The sequence below is a fragment of the Myotis brandtii genome, unplaced genomic scaffold, assembly GCF_000412655.1.
Source record: "Myotis brandtii unplaced genomic scaffold, ASM41265v1 scaffold324, whole genome shotgun sequence".
Lineage (NCBI taxonomy): Eukaryota > Metazoa > Chordata > Mammalia > Chiroptera > Vespertilionidae > Myotis > Myotis brandtii.
In genome coordinates, this window is record NW_005362439.1 from 2,785,539 (window position 1) to 2,801,119 (window position 15,581).

The 15,581-nt window shown below is 53.2% G+C and overlaps 1 protein-coding gene across 4 annotated transcripts in view; it reads left to right on the top strand.

The window, feature by feature from the left end:
• DGKZ (diacylglycerol kinase, zeta) overlaps positions 1 to 15,581 on the top strand; it is a 41,313-nt gene that overhangs the window by 11,814 nt on the left and 13,918 nt on the right. Inside the window, exon 1 of one of the 4 annotated variants that reach the window (XM_014543351.1) lies at positions 8,250 to 8,314. The exons of the other annotated variants lie outside the window; for them this stretch is intronic. Within the exon in view, the coding sequence (XP_014398837.1) occupies positions 8,265 to 8,314 (50 nt within the window). The 5' untranslated portion in view covers positions 8,250 to 8,264. Of the gene's footprint in view, positions 1 to 8,249; positions 8,315 to 15,581 lie in introns of those variants that run through there. 4 annotated transcript variants of the gene reach the window in all.

A 15,581-nucleotide genomic window follows, 5' to 3' on the forward strand; every position in this document is an offset into this window, starting at 1 on the left:
TGCACCGAGTGGGGGTCACTCCCTGGCACCGGCCACTTAACGCGCCTCCTCTGGGGCGGAGGTGCCCAGGCAGGGTCAGCTTCCAGCTGTCCAGCGGGGGGACCGGATCACTCAACCCCTGCACCAGCAGGTAGGGCCCCGGGACCGGCCACCCCTTCCAGGCGCTGATAGAACCGGCCCCTCCGAGTCTCCTGGCCGCGCGAGGTGGGGGCCTGGCCGCCCTCTGGAACTCAGGGGTGCCCGCCTGCCCACCACCGCATGACATCTGCAGGGCATGGCCTCGCCGATACCGCCAGGACACGGGGCTGCCCGGAACACGGTCCCCGATTTACTCTCCACATCTCAGCCTCTCCTTGGGGTTGGGGTACCTGGCCACCTGTCTACCGTGCTCTTCATTCGCCAGGAGACCCCAACCTCTATCTCTGGGAGGCAGTGGGCGCCTCTCCCCCTCCCTCTCAGTCCTTCCCTTGCTGGGAGAGGGATGGGGTGGGCTGCAGGCCGGAGTCTGTGCCCCCTCCCGCTTGCCCCCTCCCCAGCTCACCGACTCTCACCCTCCTGTGCCTGTAACAGGGCTTTGACCGAGACCCTGGTGAGGAGCTGGGGGGAGGTGTGGAAAGACTGAGTGCAGACAGCTCATGGCATGTGTGCGGGGTTTGTCTGGGAGCCGCTTCCTGCCAGGGCAGCCCTGGGGTGAGAGGAGGGAAGGTGGAGCCCCATGCGGACCCCACCTGGCTCCCTGGGCTTTCTCCTGACTGCCCCCGGCCCTCGAGGAGCTTGCAGCCAATCAGCTAAGGACCCCAGAGCCAACACAGACTGGACTCTGACCACTTGGAGTCTGCCCAAGGCCTCTCCTCACTTTCCTTCAGTTGCCCAGGCTTCGTGGCATTTGGCCCCTCTGAGCTTTACCCTGTCCCTTCCCCGGGTAGACTTTACCACCAGTAACATGGGCAGTTTCCTCCTGTCGTGCCGGTTGGCGCCCCGGTAGTGCCGACCTATGCCCTCCGCCTGCCCTACCCTAGCCAGGGCCCTGCTCTTTGCACCTGCAGTGTGTCGGCAGGCCCACTCACGGCTGGAGCCTCACACTGGCAGATGGAGCTCCGTGGGCTCCTAGGAAGCCACGCGGGCTTCAGTGTCACATAAAGCGGGGAAGGGAGCACAGCTCCCAGTCCCTCTGTTTTGTCACCCACAAACCTGCAGGATGGAACAGTTTACACCCAGCTCTGCAGGATGTAGCCTCCAGTGTTCACACGGCTTCAGAGGGGGAGGGAGGGGCTCCGCCAGAGGCTTCCTGTCCCTGCCCACAGGGTACCAAGAGTTGGGCTAGTCCGATCCGTTGCTCTGCCCCTACTGAAGGGCACAGGTTTGTGGATGGAGGGATGAACCTCAGGCACATTCAGGAGGAAGAACAAGAAGCAAGAAAACCAATAAGTACCTTTACATCATTGTCTAAAATAAGCAGGGCAGGTTCAGAAATATAAGTAGTTTGCCCAGGGTCACATAGCAAGTAAGAGGCAGAGGTAGAGTTTGAACTCTAGTCTGATTCTAAAACCCACATCCCTTTCTCTGTACAGGTTCCCAATAGAACGTCACAGTGACCCAGGGAGCTTTAGGAAATACTGATTCCTAGATCTTATCCTTGGCATGTGTGACTGGAGGTGGGGCCTTTGCAGCTTCCCAAGCGTTTCTGATGTGCTACCAAGTTTGCAAACCACAGTATTACATCACTCTGGGGATGCTAAGTGATCCAATAGAATGCTTAATGAGAAGAAAATCAAAAGCTCTCTGGAAGCGTGTAAGGAGTGTCTCGTGCTGGGGCAGTGGGGCATTCAGAAGTGAATATATTTGGAAAACCCAGTAGAGTCAAGGGGAGGGCAATGGAAGGAAAGATTTTTCCCTGACAGGCCTGGGAGCTCAGAGAATCAGATGCCCACTGGGGCTGACCTCCCTCCCTTTGCTTTGCTTTGCTTGGAGAAAGCCAGGACAAACATTTGGAACAGTGCACCTACCCTGGGCACTGCCCCTTTAATGATGTTTCATTGGTCATGCCACCTTTACTAATTGCCAGTCTCAGGTAAAAGTCCCCAGTGCCCCAGCTAAAACCAACCCTCCAGGCTCGTACTCTTTTTTTTTTTTTTTCTCACCTGATATGTTTCTATTGATTTTTCTTTTTTTAGAGAGAGAGAGAGAACCATCTATGTGAGAGAAACACATCAATCAGTTGCTTCCTGTATGTACCCCAACTGGGACCAAACCCCGAAACCTAGGCATGTGTCCTGACCAGGAATTTAACCTGCAACATTTCAGTGTACGGGACAATGCTCCAACCAACGGAGCCACCCAGCCAGGGCTCCATGCTCATTCTTAACCTGACTCTTGCTTCTCACTGGGTGCCCACCTTCTGCATTCCCCCCATCCTGATCCCCTCCCCTCCCATACACACCTCAAACCTTGGGGCTGAGGGGTGATAAGTGAATAGACAGTGGCTGGAAGGAAGCATCCAGGATAACATAGATTGGTGGTGGCTGCTGAAGCCCTGTTGAAAAGTCTGCATGCGGATCTTGGCTCACTAGTAAAGTTCTATAATCAACTAGCACTCTACTCTGGGCTTGGGAGGGTAGTGAGGGTGCCTGGGCAGCATGCTAGCTTCCCTGGTCCAGGCAGGTAGCACAGTCTCTGAACGGCAGCCTCTTCGGCATCTTTTTTAAGAGGTTTTTCCTTAAAGCCCACGCACAACAGGCTTCACCCTCCTGGAATCTGGGGAGCAGTTTTCCCTCTCCCCTTTTTTGGCCCAGTTAAGACACAAAGTGGAGTCCTGATTCTCCCCAGCTCCATTCCACCTCACTTGCCCTTGCTGGGAACTCTCAGCCCCCTCCCAGAAGAGGAGGTATAGGCCCCGCCCTAACCCCAGAGCATCTGGCTTTTCCTCTTTCCTTACCATTCAGATTCTATTGGCCTAAGGGGTGGTCACTCAGAAGTGGAGGGATATTGACTGTCACCTCCTTGTCCTCCAGAGCCCACCTGGAGAGAAGACTCGCTTATCCTTTGGCCTGGTCCTGGCAGCCTGGCCCTGGGCAGGTCACACAGCTTGTGGATTAGCTGATTTCGCACCCCAGGGGTGTCAGAAGTTCCCTGGCACTTTTCACATATAGACATAAGGGGCCTCATCCTTCATAGTCCCTGGGAACCTGCTCCTGGCTCTGCCAGCCCTGCCCTTCATTAAGTGCTCAAAGTCATTAGTTCCCAGAGGGCAGGAAACGCACCCGTGGAACAAGTTTGAGACAATAGGTCCCATTTAGAGGTGCTGCCACATGGCCCCAAGTGAGCATGGTGGGAGTCCAGTTAGGCAGCCTGAAGGGAAGCAGCCCCAGTTTGGGCTGGTTTTGCAATGATTGGGAGGGACATGTTGAGGGATGCCTCACAGAATATCTGTCCGTGGCACCGACGTGTCTGGAGCAAAAGAAGCCTCTTTGGGTGGTTTGTCTTGTTCAGGCTAACACTGGGAGGGGCCCAGGTGGCCAAGGGAGGCAGGTGCAAGACAGAGTCCCCGAGTTCCCACCAGTTTGGGAAGACAAAGGGGCCTCAGTGGCTGAGCGTTAGTTCACTTCACTCGGCCTGTTCTCCATGCAACATCGTGAGCCGGTGTGGGGCTAGCCAAGGTTGGGAACTAGGGTAGGGCTCTTGCTCCCAGTCTTCCCTCCTCTGCCACACACCCACCAGAGCCCCTGGCTTACAGACCCAGGAAGAGATGGGTAATTCTTATCATTTTTTTCCGTGCCATACTCCAGAAAGGTCAGTTCTCAGGATGCGGAGCTGCCCAGGACTCTCAAATTGGTAAACGAGAGCACAAGAGTGGGTGTCTTCTCAGGCAAGGATAGAGGAAAGACTGAGTGACCCTAGTCAGAGGGAGCCTAGGCCCTGGGCAGCTGGAGGTGGGGAGGAGAAAGCGGCAACAGGCCTGCCCTCCTGGCTTCCTGAGCCCTCTCCAGGATTCACCAGTCACCACCCAAGCAGAAGAGGAGGTGAGTGGGGATGCTGGCCCTGAGGCGTGGCTGTGCTGATCCCTAGGAGAAGCAGAATTTGGGTCCCTGTACCCTCACAAAGGTGAGGGAGAGTTTCAAATGCCAGCAGCTGTTGAGGGAACTTGCCCTGCAGTACCCTAGAGTGACACAAGGGGGCGACAGCCACCATTGTGGGGAGGCCGGGGAGGAGAGAGTCTCCTTCCTGCTGGCTCACTTGCCCCAAAGACCTGCTGTGGGTGGATCCACAGACACCTCCTGCTGGTGGCTTACCTGATACTCTGGCTGCAGGGTGGGGCCGACCAGAAGGTAGCAGGAGGCAGTTTGGTGAGCTTCACAGCACCTGGCCCAACCCTTTTCCTCTGAAGACTGAGTCCCAGTGAGGTGGCCTTGACTGAGGCCAAGGTCTCACCACTAGCTAGGGGTTATCTGGGACTCGGTGCCAGTCCCCTAACTCCAGGGTTATGTCAGTGTGTCCTGCATCACAGGACACCAAAGCCTTCCCTGCTTCTGAGAAATCCTCATCTGGCACCCTTCAACCTGCCCTCTGCCTCTCCTCCTGGAGCTGCTTCTGACACCTGAGCAGTTCTCCAAGTCAGAATGGGGTGTGGGGGGACAGTGTGGGTAAGAAGGGGGAACTGCTACACCTGCATCCAGGCTCACCAGTTCCCCTTGTTCCTGGGTGGAATTAGCGGGGTGCACCTCTGGGTGGCACCAAGCACTCATTTCTCACTCCCTGGGTTGCTTCATCTGTGTCTCATGTGTGGTGCTTCTCATATCCTTAGGGTATCAGCCCCACATAGGGCCTACAGTATAGTTCCTCACCCCCCATGGTTCTCCGCACAGGACCTAGATGGCATTCGGTCACAGGTGACAGCCTTGGGAGGCAGTTTTAGGTGGGGAAAGGGTAGGCCAGAGTAGTGACCAGATGCCCCAGAGGGGCTATCATTCTGCCATCGTTCCTTTCTGCGTTCTTCCTTCGCTGAGACACCAGACACGGTTAGGTGATGGAGAACAGGTTTGAGTGAGACCAAGGGCTCTGTGGCCCAGAGAAAGGAGGGGGAGGCTGAGCTGGGCACTCCCACCCTCCCCTACATTCCCCGGCACCCAGGTGAGTGATGCATCAGCTCATCTTTCTCTGTCAACTAACAGTTGCCAGAAACTTATAAATCCATCAGTTTCATGTGATCCTCACCACAACCTTGTAGTTAGTTTTTTTAATTCCCATTTTATAGATGAGACACCAAGGCTCAGAGAGGTCAGGGGTGTGGCCCAGGTCACACAGCTCTCACTGGAGCCCAAACCCAAGGATCTTTTCAGAATGCCAGGCTGCCCTACTTAATAGCACTCTTTTCTTCCATTCTTTTATTTTTCCATCTCTAAGATGGTGGAGCCTGAAAAGGGGTTTGAGGGCTCCATGAGAGTGAATGAGAGAATTTTGTCTCGTGTGGAAGTAGAGTGAGACCCATGAATGATATACTCCTGGACCCTGAGGGAGAACTGTCACCAGGATCCTAACTTGAGAGGGAGCATGGCTGGGCTGGAGGAGACCCTTGAATAGGGAGACTGGGTTGTCACATGGCTCCCTGGCTGGATCTGGAGTGGAGGGGCAAGTCTGTGACCTTTTCTCTTGCTTTCAAAGTACAGGGAGCAGAAGGCTCAAGGGACGTGTTTCAAGGAACCCCTGGTATCACTCTGGGGTCAGTGGGTGGCCTGTAGCCTGGGGAGAGATGCTTAGGAGGAGATCACATCCGTACCCAGCACCTCATGGTGAGAGGTCTGAAGAGAGAGGGGGGCCCAGAGCCCTCCCCCTCCACTCTCAGCAGCCTCCCTCCCCCCTTGCTCCTGGCAGAGCACCAGTTCATAGCTCCCACGTAGAGGCCTCTCCCCTGCTAGGGCTGAGCCCCATCATAGCACACGTCAAAATAGCTGTCTGGGAGCCTGGGCCTGCTTCGCCCACGCCAGCATCTCCCGGGTTAACAGCTTGCCTGTCTCTCCACCCCCTTCCCCAGCTTGCTGACATTTTACTGAGGCGGGGGCGGTTGTGAAAGGGGCAGGCTGGTTCCTGCTCCCCAGCCCACACCGACACCCCACTGATACAACCTGCCACCCACTCACCCTCCTCTGGAAGTCATCCTTTCGGGGGAGACCTTCCTTCCTGTCCCACAGACATAGGGCTTCTATTATAAGACAGTATGAGGAACACACTCGGAGTTCCATGCCATCCATGAAAGATCCAGGGCAATCTCAGAGAGCTGTTCTCCCTCTGAGTGTCTTTTTAAAAATTATTTAAGAATATTTTTTAAAATACATATTTTATTGATTTTTTACAGAGAGGAAGGGAGAGACATTGAAAGTTAGAAACGTCAGTGAGAGAGAAACATCGATCAGCCGCCTCTTGCACACCCCCTACTGGGGATGTGCCCGCAACCAAGGTACATGCCCTTGACTGAAATCGAACCTGGGATCCTCCAGTCCGCAGGCCGACGCTCTATCCACTGAGCCAGACCAGTTAGGGCTTAAGAATATTTTTTAAGACACTAAGTGTTTTGCAGTTAGAAAAGTTTGGTCAGATCTTACTTACCATTATGCATATTTGCTTTAGATAGAGCTGGATGCCCCCACGCCCCTCTCCCCCGAGGAAACCACAGTCCTCATTCTGGTGTTTGTATTCCCATGCCTGTTTTTAAAATGTTCCCTACATAGGTATGCATCCATAGCAACATATAGTACTGTTTTGCATGGCTTTGCACTTGATTTATATGCACTTGTACATATTCTGAGTTTAGCTTTTCTCGTTGTTGTGGACATTGAGCCATCTTGAAACTTGAACTCTGTGAACACATGTTAACTTCCGTATACTGTTATTTTTTTGTAACTGTATAGCTGCTTACTTGCCCAGTGTCCTGTCAGTGGGCATTTAGGTTGTTATCAGTGGGGTTGCCCTTGCAAGCCGTCCTTCAGAAACTGTTCTGGTGCACGTCTCCTTGTGTGTTCTCCCCACCGGGGCCTGATTACAGGGTGATGTGTCTTCAGCTTAGATAGTGGTTGCCAAATTGCACTCCAAAGTGATGGTCCTAATTTTCTGTAGTTATTGTCTTTAAAGTTTTGGTAAACTGAGGAGTTGGTTACCATGAACAAACACTTTCTCTTTCAAGTGTGGAACAGCCCCATGAGGAAGACATGGTGGGTATTTCCCCCACTTATCAGATGAGGACATGGAGGCTCAGATAGGGTAAGAGGTTTGGCTTGAGGTCCTATAGCTGATCAGAGGCAGAACCACTTTGGACCTTTGAGTCCAAATCCTCAGAAAAGACTACTCCGATTTTAGGCACACTTCCTGCCTCAAAGCCAGGGGAAACACCCCTATCCCTATGTGGGTGCATGGAAATGGGGCGGGTATGTGGGTGGGAGGGCAGGGAGGGGCCCGAGGGGCTGACAGCTGATTGTGAGAAGATCTAGAGGATGGAGGAGAGAGCAATGTGATCAGAAGGTTGAGAGGGGTAGTTAAATGTTGAATGAGGGATGAGGGGGGAATGGTGCTCCTGGCAGATGGGGAATGGGAGCCTACTGCAGACACAGGAGAAGGCCACAGGGGGACTGGTCACAAGAGAAGAGGGATGTGGGGGCCAACAGAGGGCTGGTAACTCTCCCAGCAAGTGGTTGGAATACTCAGAGGGAGACTTATCAGCATTCCTATCAGGGATTGGTTTCAGTGTACGCCTCTGAGACACAAGAGCTTAGCCCAAACCAGCAACTTGCCCACCTGATGATGGGCAAGGCCTCAGGAGCTGGCCAGCTGCTGGGTCACTGTGCTGGCCCAAAGCCCTTTGCTCTCAGCTTGATCCATGAGGCTGAGCCTGGACCATTCACTTTTCCCTCCATTCACTCTTCCAACCACTTCCCGAACTTCTAGACTGTGCAGTTGTGAGCAATACATGGCCCCAGGGGCTCACAGTCTGGTGGAGGATACAGACTTGTAAACGGCACTGTTGGCGAATAACCAAGAGAGGGCCCGAGCGTGGGAGCAGCTAACCCTTTGGGAAAAGGACTGGGGAGAACTTTCCAGCAGAGCTGATGTCTGAGCCAACTCTGAAAAGATGAGAGGACGTAGTTGAGGCGAGTTCACTATGCAGAAGAGGGGCACTTTATTGCAGGTAGAGAGAGACTACCATGTGCCAAGTGCACAGGCATGAAGAGACCCACAGTGCTTTGTTTGACAGGAGCCTTTAGAGAGAGGGTGAGAGCATGGGCCTGGAGCAGACTCCTGGGTTGGAATCCCAGCTCTGTGACTGCAGGCAAGTTCTTTTCTTTTTTTTTTTTATGCCTGGGTTTCCTCATCTATAAAATGGGGGTAATAATACTATTTTTCTGAAATTAAATGAGTGGATATTTGTATAATTCTTAGAATGTGTGGCACAGAGGAGTTATATATTTGTCAAATAAAATGTATAAAGGATGAAAGGAAGATGGAAGAGGAGCTGAGAGGCCTAGTGACTGCCAGGCCCCGGTCTTTGCGTTTTGCTCAGTCGAGGGTGAGTGGGCACTTTAGAATGAATTCTGGTAGCAGTGGGAGGATAGCTTGAAGGAGAGGCCCTAAAGGAATGAGTCAGTAATTCATTCCACAAACATTTCTCTAGGACCTACCGGGAGCCAGACCATGAGATGGGGACTCAGGACATAAAGGAGAGACGGGGTTCAGAGGGGTAGCTAAATTTTGAATGAGGGATGAGGGGGAAATGGTGCTCCTGGCAGATGGGGAATGGGAGCCTACTGCAGACACAGGAGAAGGCAACAGGGGGACTGGTCACAAGAGAAAGAGGGATGTGGGGGCCAACAGAGGGTTTGTAACACTCCCAGCAAGGAGCTCAGAACTAGGATCCTTGCTCAGCTCCCAGGCATCTGAGGGAGCCCCTCCTTACCCACCACCCTTACCCTGTGACTTCATGTCACCAAATCCTATTGTCTAGGTTTCATAAGGAAAGCCACAGAGAACATGGAGTGGCCGTGACATTCGGCTCAGAGAGGGGCTTCACCTGTCACTGTTCGTGTCCTTTGGAGAAGAGAGGAAGGTAGCTGTTAAACAAAGGCTGTTGCCATCCCCTTGTGCCCAACAAAGAGAAGTGGTCTGGGCCAGCCTGGTCTTGTGGTCAGCCCTTGGGTGTGGTACTCATGGTGGAGGAAGCTCTTCTCTTCCCTTATGGCTCTGGCCCCTCCTCCATGGAATTCCCTGTTCCTTCCTCCTGAGCTGGTCAGTAGTAAACACTGGACTTGCTGCCAGGACGTGCTGGGCATGCCCAGATGCACTAGACCTTGCCCCTGTTTCCCTGGGAGCTTGTAGTCCGGTGGGTGGAAGGAACAAGGCATATGCTTTGAAAGAATCAGGACTTTCAGGAGTCCAGTGATAGAGGAGCCAAATGGGTAGTGTGAAGTTCTCAGTGGGAGGGATGTATTCTTGGCTGGGGCAGCTGTGAGCAGGTGGGATTCTGATATGAGTTGGGGAAGGAGGCCAATCAGTATTCCAGCAGAAGGTAGGCCATGTGCAGGGACACAGCAGTGAGCTCAGGCACAGCCAGATTGGGGGCGGGGGGATGGACAAAGAATAGGTTGGCTTGGTTAGAACCAAGGGTTTGTGTCGAGGCGTAGGAGGCTGAATCAGTGCCACGCTACAGAAGCCGAATTTGCCAGGTTGGAGGATTTGGAATCCATGCTGGATCAGTGTTTCCCAAAGTATGGTCCAGGGGCGGGGGCTGGACCCTTTAGAGGCTTAGTGAGGTCAAAACCATTTTCATAATAATACATTTAGAGCTGCTGTGGCTTGTGCCCTTTTTACCATGTTAATATTTGTACTGATGGTGCAAAAGGAAGGGTGGGTAAAACTTCTGGAACCTTGACACAAATCAAGGCAGTGGCCCCAACATAAACTAGTAGCCGTTGTATTCTTCACACCACACTCACAACAACGAAAAATGCAGTAAAAAAAAAAAAAAGTATTGATTTTATAAAGCCTAGATACTTGAGTATACATCTTTTAAATATTCTGTGTGAAGAAGCATGAAGTATACATAAGGACTCCAAGCTCTGATGGTTGTCTTGAAAAGCACTTTGCAAGCTGTACTAGTCACTTTTCTCCAGGAACACCATTTTCACTTGAAAGAACACCTGGCGGACAAAACGTCCAACTAGGTGTTTGCCAGACATTTTCTCAGAATGAATGAAGTGAGCTTGTCACTTCAAAAACAGTATCGGTATTTGTTGCTAATGATAAAATGTGAGCTTTTGAGCGAAAGTTAGATTTTGGAAACCTTGTATCCACTATCTAGAGGCTGACGGCTACCTTTCCAGGACTGGAAGAGTCTTCTAATGAGCTCAGTGGTGATGTTAGCAGGTGTGATTTTGTTATGTTGTATAATGAAAAATGTCAACATTTGGAAGATCTTCATAACTCAGGAAAGCAATATTTTCCAATGACTGATGCTTGATGTTACAAAACTCAAAATGCAAGATAGACCAGTGAAAAGTTCATTGGTATGGTTTCAGATTCCACATAGCCACTAACCTTTAAGAAACTACCACTTGCCATATTTTGATGTAGTAGCAAAGAAGAATATCCATAATTGCTTGAAAAGGCTATTAAAATACTTCTTCCTTTTCTAACTACATGTCAGTGTGAGGCAGAATTTTCTTCATATACTTCAACCAAAATGACATAACAGATTAATGACAGAGGCAGATAGGAGAATCCAGCTATCTTCTATTGAGGCAGAATCCAACTGTCTTCTATTGAGGCAGGCATTAAAGAGATTCGTGAAATTAAACCATGACACCCTTCTTGCTAATGTTCTTGTTTTAGAAAATATAGTTTGCTTTTCATAAAAGTGTATTATTTATATTCACATGTAATGGGCTTATTGTTTTTAAACAGTTTAATAAATATTTTCAACATTTCTCAGTTTTAATTTCTAATATAGTAAATATTAATGGCTGTAACCTGCATAAGTAAAACCTTTTGGGATCTTCAATAATTGTTAAGAGTTACAAAGGGGTCCTGGGACCAGGAAGTTTGGGAGCTGCTAGCCAGGAGTATAAGGAGGGGTGGCATTCTGGGCAGGATGGGTGTGGCATGGGCTGGCCTGTCCTGGACACAAGCCAGGACAGCTCTGACAGGCCCCCTCAGCAGGGCTTGGAGACCCAGCTCAGCCACTTCTGAGCTGTGAACAGTCCCGGCCTCCACGAGCCTCTGGGGCCCTGTCTGGTCAATGTGGACCACACTGCCGCCCTCGCAGGGGAGCTACAAGTCTCCTGTGTGACAATGCTTGTCAAGTTCTTTGTATGTTGTAAAACTCTCCACAGGTATTTATTTTTGTGGGTTTTTTTGTCTGGAGCCAGTGCTTAACTACCTCAGACACTTTCCCCAGACCCTTGAAAACCTGTCCAGTGGGTGCAAAAGGCGTTAGGTGGCCAGAAGGAGAACCTGTCTGACCCCCACTTCTCCCTCCTCAGACCTTCCCCCCACCCCACCCCTCAGCTGAGATAGGGGCTGCACTGTAACTAGTGCCCAGTGGAGGGGAGGCTGTCACTTGAGGACTGTGTGTGTGAATGCCTGCGTGTGCCACCCCCTTCCACCCACCCACTGCCTGTTTGCTGCAGGGCCTGGAGCCACCGCTGGGAGAGGAAGTGCAGTTGGTTACCAATGGGGTTATTTTCATAACGGCTGTCTCAAGCGGGGAGGGGCGGGAGAGGGGAGTGGCGAGGGGGAGGGTGCAGAGGAGCAGCCACAGCGGCTGGCTCTCCAAACTAGGACTTGCTCAGCAAGAGGCCAGCAGCCTGGAGCTGGAGCCAGAGCCAGGGTTCGCCTGCCCAGGGACCCCAGTCCCCACCCACTCGCCCATCTCCTGCCTGCCACCTGTCTTCAGATCAGGTCAAAGGGGGCTCCCCCAACCTTTCCTTGCCTTGTGCTTCCTCCCTCCTGCTTCTGTCTGGGTGGGTCTGGGTCGGGGTGGATCAGGGTGGGCCCAGGCACCACCATCCCCAGAAAGGCTCCTGAAGCTGATGGAAATGGAAAGGGAAAGGGGAGGTGGAATGTTTGCCCCCAGCCAGGGCAGAGCAGACCCAACGGAGGTAAACATTACTGGCCTGGTTGCCTCCTTTATCCTCCAGGCTCCCCTGCTCCCCGCTGTGCATTTTTGTTTGTTTGTTTTGGTTGGCAGGATCCCCTTAGTGAGTAGAGGTGGGGAAGTTGGGACCCTGCCTACCAGTCCCCAGACAGGCCTTCCTTCCAGCCGTCCCCACCTGGTAGCAGAGCAGCCAGAGGGGCCTGCTGGGAGTAGGGCCCTGCCCACAGCATAGAGTGGGCACTCTGGCTGAATCCCACGGGGAGTTTTGTATGAGCACCTCTGGAGGCAGAGGAGTCCCTGGGGGCCAAGCCTGGGACCAGGGGCAGGGACATTCCTCATAGCATGAGCAGACACCAGGTGGATCTAGCTGCCAGGCTCTGTTCCTCATATGGTGGGTGGTAGCCACCCTGGGTCCTCCTGCTTCCCTTTCTGGGTTCCCACTCCTGCCACGGGCAGAGACAGGAGGTAGCATGATCCACATACCTGGTGTCTGCTGTGGGTGTAGGCTCTGCCATGTTCCTGCTCTCTCCAGGTATTGTATCATCAGGTGCTTTATACCAACATCTCATCAGAATGTCCCTTATGCCAACCTTCTGAGCTCGGTGGCATCATCCCATTTTGCAGATGAGAACATTGAGACTCAGAAGGTTAGTTGACCAGCCCAGAAAAACAATGGCAGATACAGATTTCAAAGCCTTTGGGCTTTTCCACTTGAAACCAGCATAGAGTGTGAGATAATCTGGCTGGGAGGCCAAGAGTCCTGTCCTTTCTAGCTGGAGCACTCATGCTGCTCCCTTGATACTGGCAGCTGCCTGAGCCACACTCCTGTCATCAAGGGTGCATGGCCAGACACCATCATGCATGTCTCTCCCTTAGCATCCTTTGTCCTCCTCAGGCCCCCAACAGCCAGCTGGAGGTTGAAGGGGCCCCTGAGTCCTTTCCCATCCTGTCCCCTCTGGGTGTGACAGGCTTCCCCCAGCCTTCCACCTGGAGGCTGAAGGGCAGCCAGTTTGCTGTTGGGTCAGAACCCTGCAGGGCCTCCTCCAGCGAGTTAAAAAGTGACAGAGCATGAGGTGAGAAGAAGCTGCAGCTCAGAGCAGCACTGTGGGAAAGGCTCCAGGTTGAGGCAGGGAAAAGGCTAGGACAGGCCTGAGGCCAGCTCTGACCAGTCCCAGGAGAAGCCTCAGCAGAGTTCGGAAGTCAAGAGTCAGGCAGTTGCTGACCAGAGGACAGAGGTTTCTATGGAGATCAGAGAACAGGAAGCGTGGTATCTGGGCCTGGGAAGGGGGGTGAGGGGGGCTTGGGAGCATAGAGGCTTGGGTGCCTGACAGGAGAGCTTGTCATAAAATGTCAAATCAGCCAGTCTGATAGTCTCCTTGTACAAATAAGGAAACTGAGGCCTGTGAAGGGACAGCTTTGCAATGGTCACACAACGCTGGCCCGGCCTGCCTTGCTCCCCACTCGGAATGACTGTACTCGGATAGCTGAGGAGACGCCTAGACAGATGTGGACTTGGGATTGCCCAGCAGTGTGGGGGCCAGAGTGCTGTAGGAGCACCTGTTAGTGGCCCCCGTGTCCTGAGGTGGGTGTGCAGGTGACCTCTTCCTCCTGGCCCCTCTTGTCAGTGAGGATCTGGGGCAGCAGACAGGGCCTAGCCCTCAGCCCTCACCACTGCCCACAGCGCGCCTGCAGCACCTCCCCCACCCCCACTGACTGTGGCCTTTTGTTTTCTGGGTGACACTAGCATCAGGCGGTGTGTCCGGGTGACTAATCTCCAGGCTGGGCAGCTGTCACAGGGCAGCCTGACCAAGCGGGTGGGGAAAGCTGATACCCTGAGGGGTGCTGGCAAGCCAGTGCCCTGGCAGCAATGGGCAGCTGGGCCTTCAGGCTTCTCTTCCTGGGTGCAGAGCAGACCCTGAGTCAGGCAGACTGGGTTTTGGGTCCCAGTTCTGCCACTGGCCAGCTGTGTGACCTTGGGCATATTACTGCACTTCTTCAAGCCTCCATTTCATCATCTCTGTAATGGATCCATTGATCCTGCCTGCCTCACAGGCTTGTGGCGGGGACCAGATGAGGTGGTAAATGCAAGTACTTAGCCCAGGGCCTGTCGTATAGTAAGTGTTCAGCAAATGGGGCCCTTATGTTTCTATGGTTCCCTTTCCTACACCATTCCACCTGAGTCCCAGCCCTCTGGCCCAAGAGGAAAGACCCTATTTCCACTGCACCTCTGGGGTGCAGGCTTTACCTTCACGTAGACTTGGGTTCCAACATTGGCTATACACTAACTAGCTTTGGATTTGGGGCAAGTTACTTCTTTGAGCCTCAGTTTCCCATCAGGAACATGACGTGAAACTACATATAGTTTAAGGTAGCTATGGTTCACAAAACGATATATGTGTTTATAAAAGGCGCAACACAGTGCCTGACACAAATGAGCACTTAGTAAATACTAGCCGGGATGATACCGATTTCAGAAGGCAGCCAAGGGCTCTCTGCCCACAGAGCTCACCTCCTGCCCTTTTTCCTACCACCTGCAGGGGCTGGTACTGTAGCAGGCAGAGACCTGGAGCACTGCTTCCCCAGGCACGGCTGCCTGCGCTGCTCGCTGATCACAGGACTCAGGCACTTCGACCCCAGTCCGCCTGCCCCTCAGTACACCTGCACCCGTCCAGGGCTCCGGCCTGACACTGCCTGCCCAGACCCCCAGGACAGCAGCAAATCAAAGACTGAGTGGGTGGGTAGGTGGGTGGGAGGAGTAGGTGCTAGTTGTGTAGCCAGGCCTGACTCCTCAAGCCCATCATTTCCCACCGTGTGTCCAGGGCTCCCACCCACTCAGGCCTTCAGCAGGCCAAGTATTTCACCTGTCAGCCCCAGGCTGATGTCTGAGGGCTGTGACTCAGACCTCCCTGAGGCTGTCAGGGCTCAGAAGAGCACCCCATGGAGGGACACAGGCATCCCTGGGCACTCTAGAGGTGCCCCCCACCCCACCCCAGCCCCGCCCAAGCAATGCCAGGCTTTGTGCCATTCCCCCTGTTAGGGAGAGACAAGGCGCAGGTGATCCCAGTGGCCTGTGAAGAAGGGATGGCAGGAACAGGTGAGCTGGCAGAGAAAGTGGAGCAGGTGTTCAGGAAGGTCAAGAGAGGATGGTTTGAGCAAGGAAGGTCACCAAGGGTCCTGCCTCCCTGGAGGTGGCTCAGGGCAGCTCAGTGTTTGGAATTGAGTTGGGGCTTCTAGCACTTCTTAGAACAAGTCGAGTTCACAGGCACCTTCACCAGAGGGCTGGAAGGGTTTTCAGACTCACCCCGTACTTGCACGCCTGGGCTGTCCATGCTGTGCCTCAGGGAGACAGAGCAGCCTAGTTCCAGACAAGTTCTTGCTGTCAGCCCCGCAGAGATACAGACACATGCACAAACCCAAATCCAGAAGGCTTTTCTCTTGGCTTTACCCC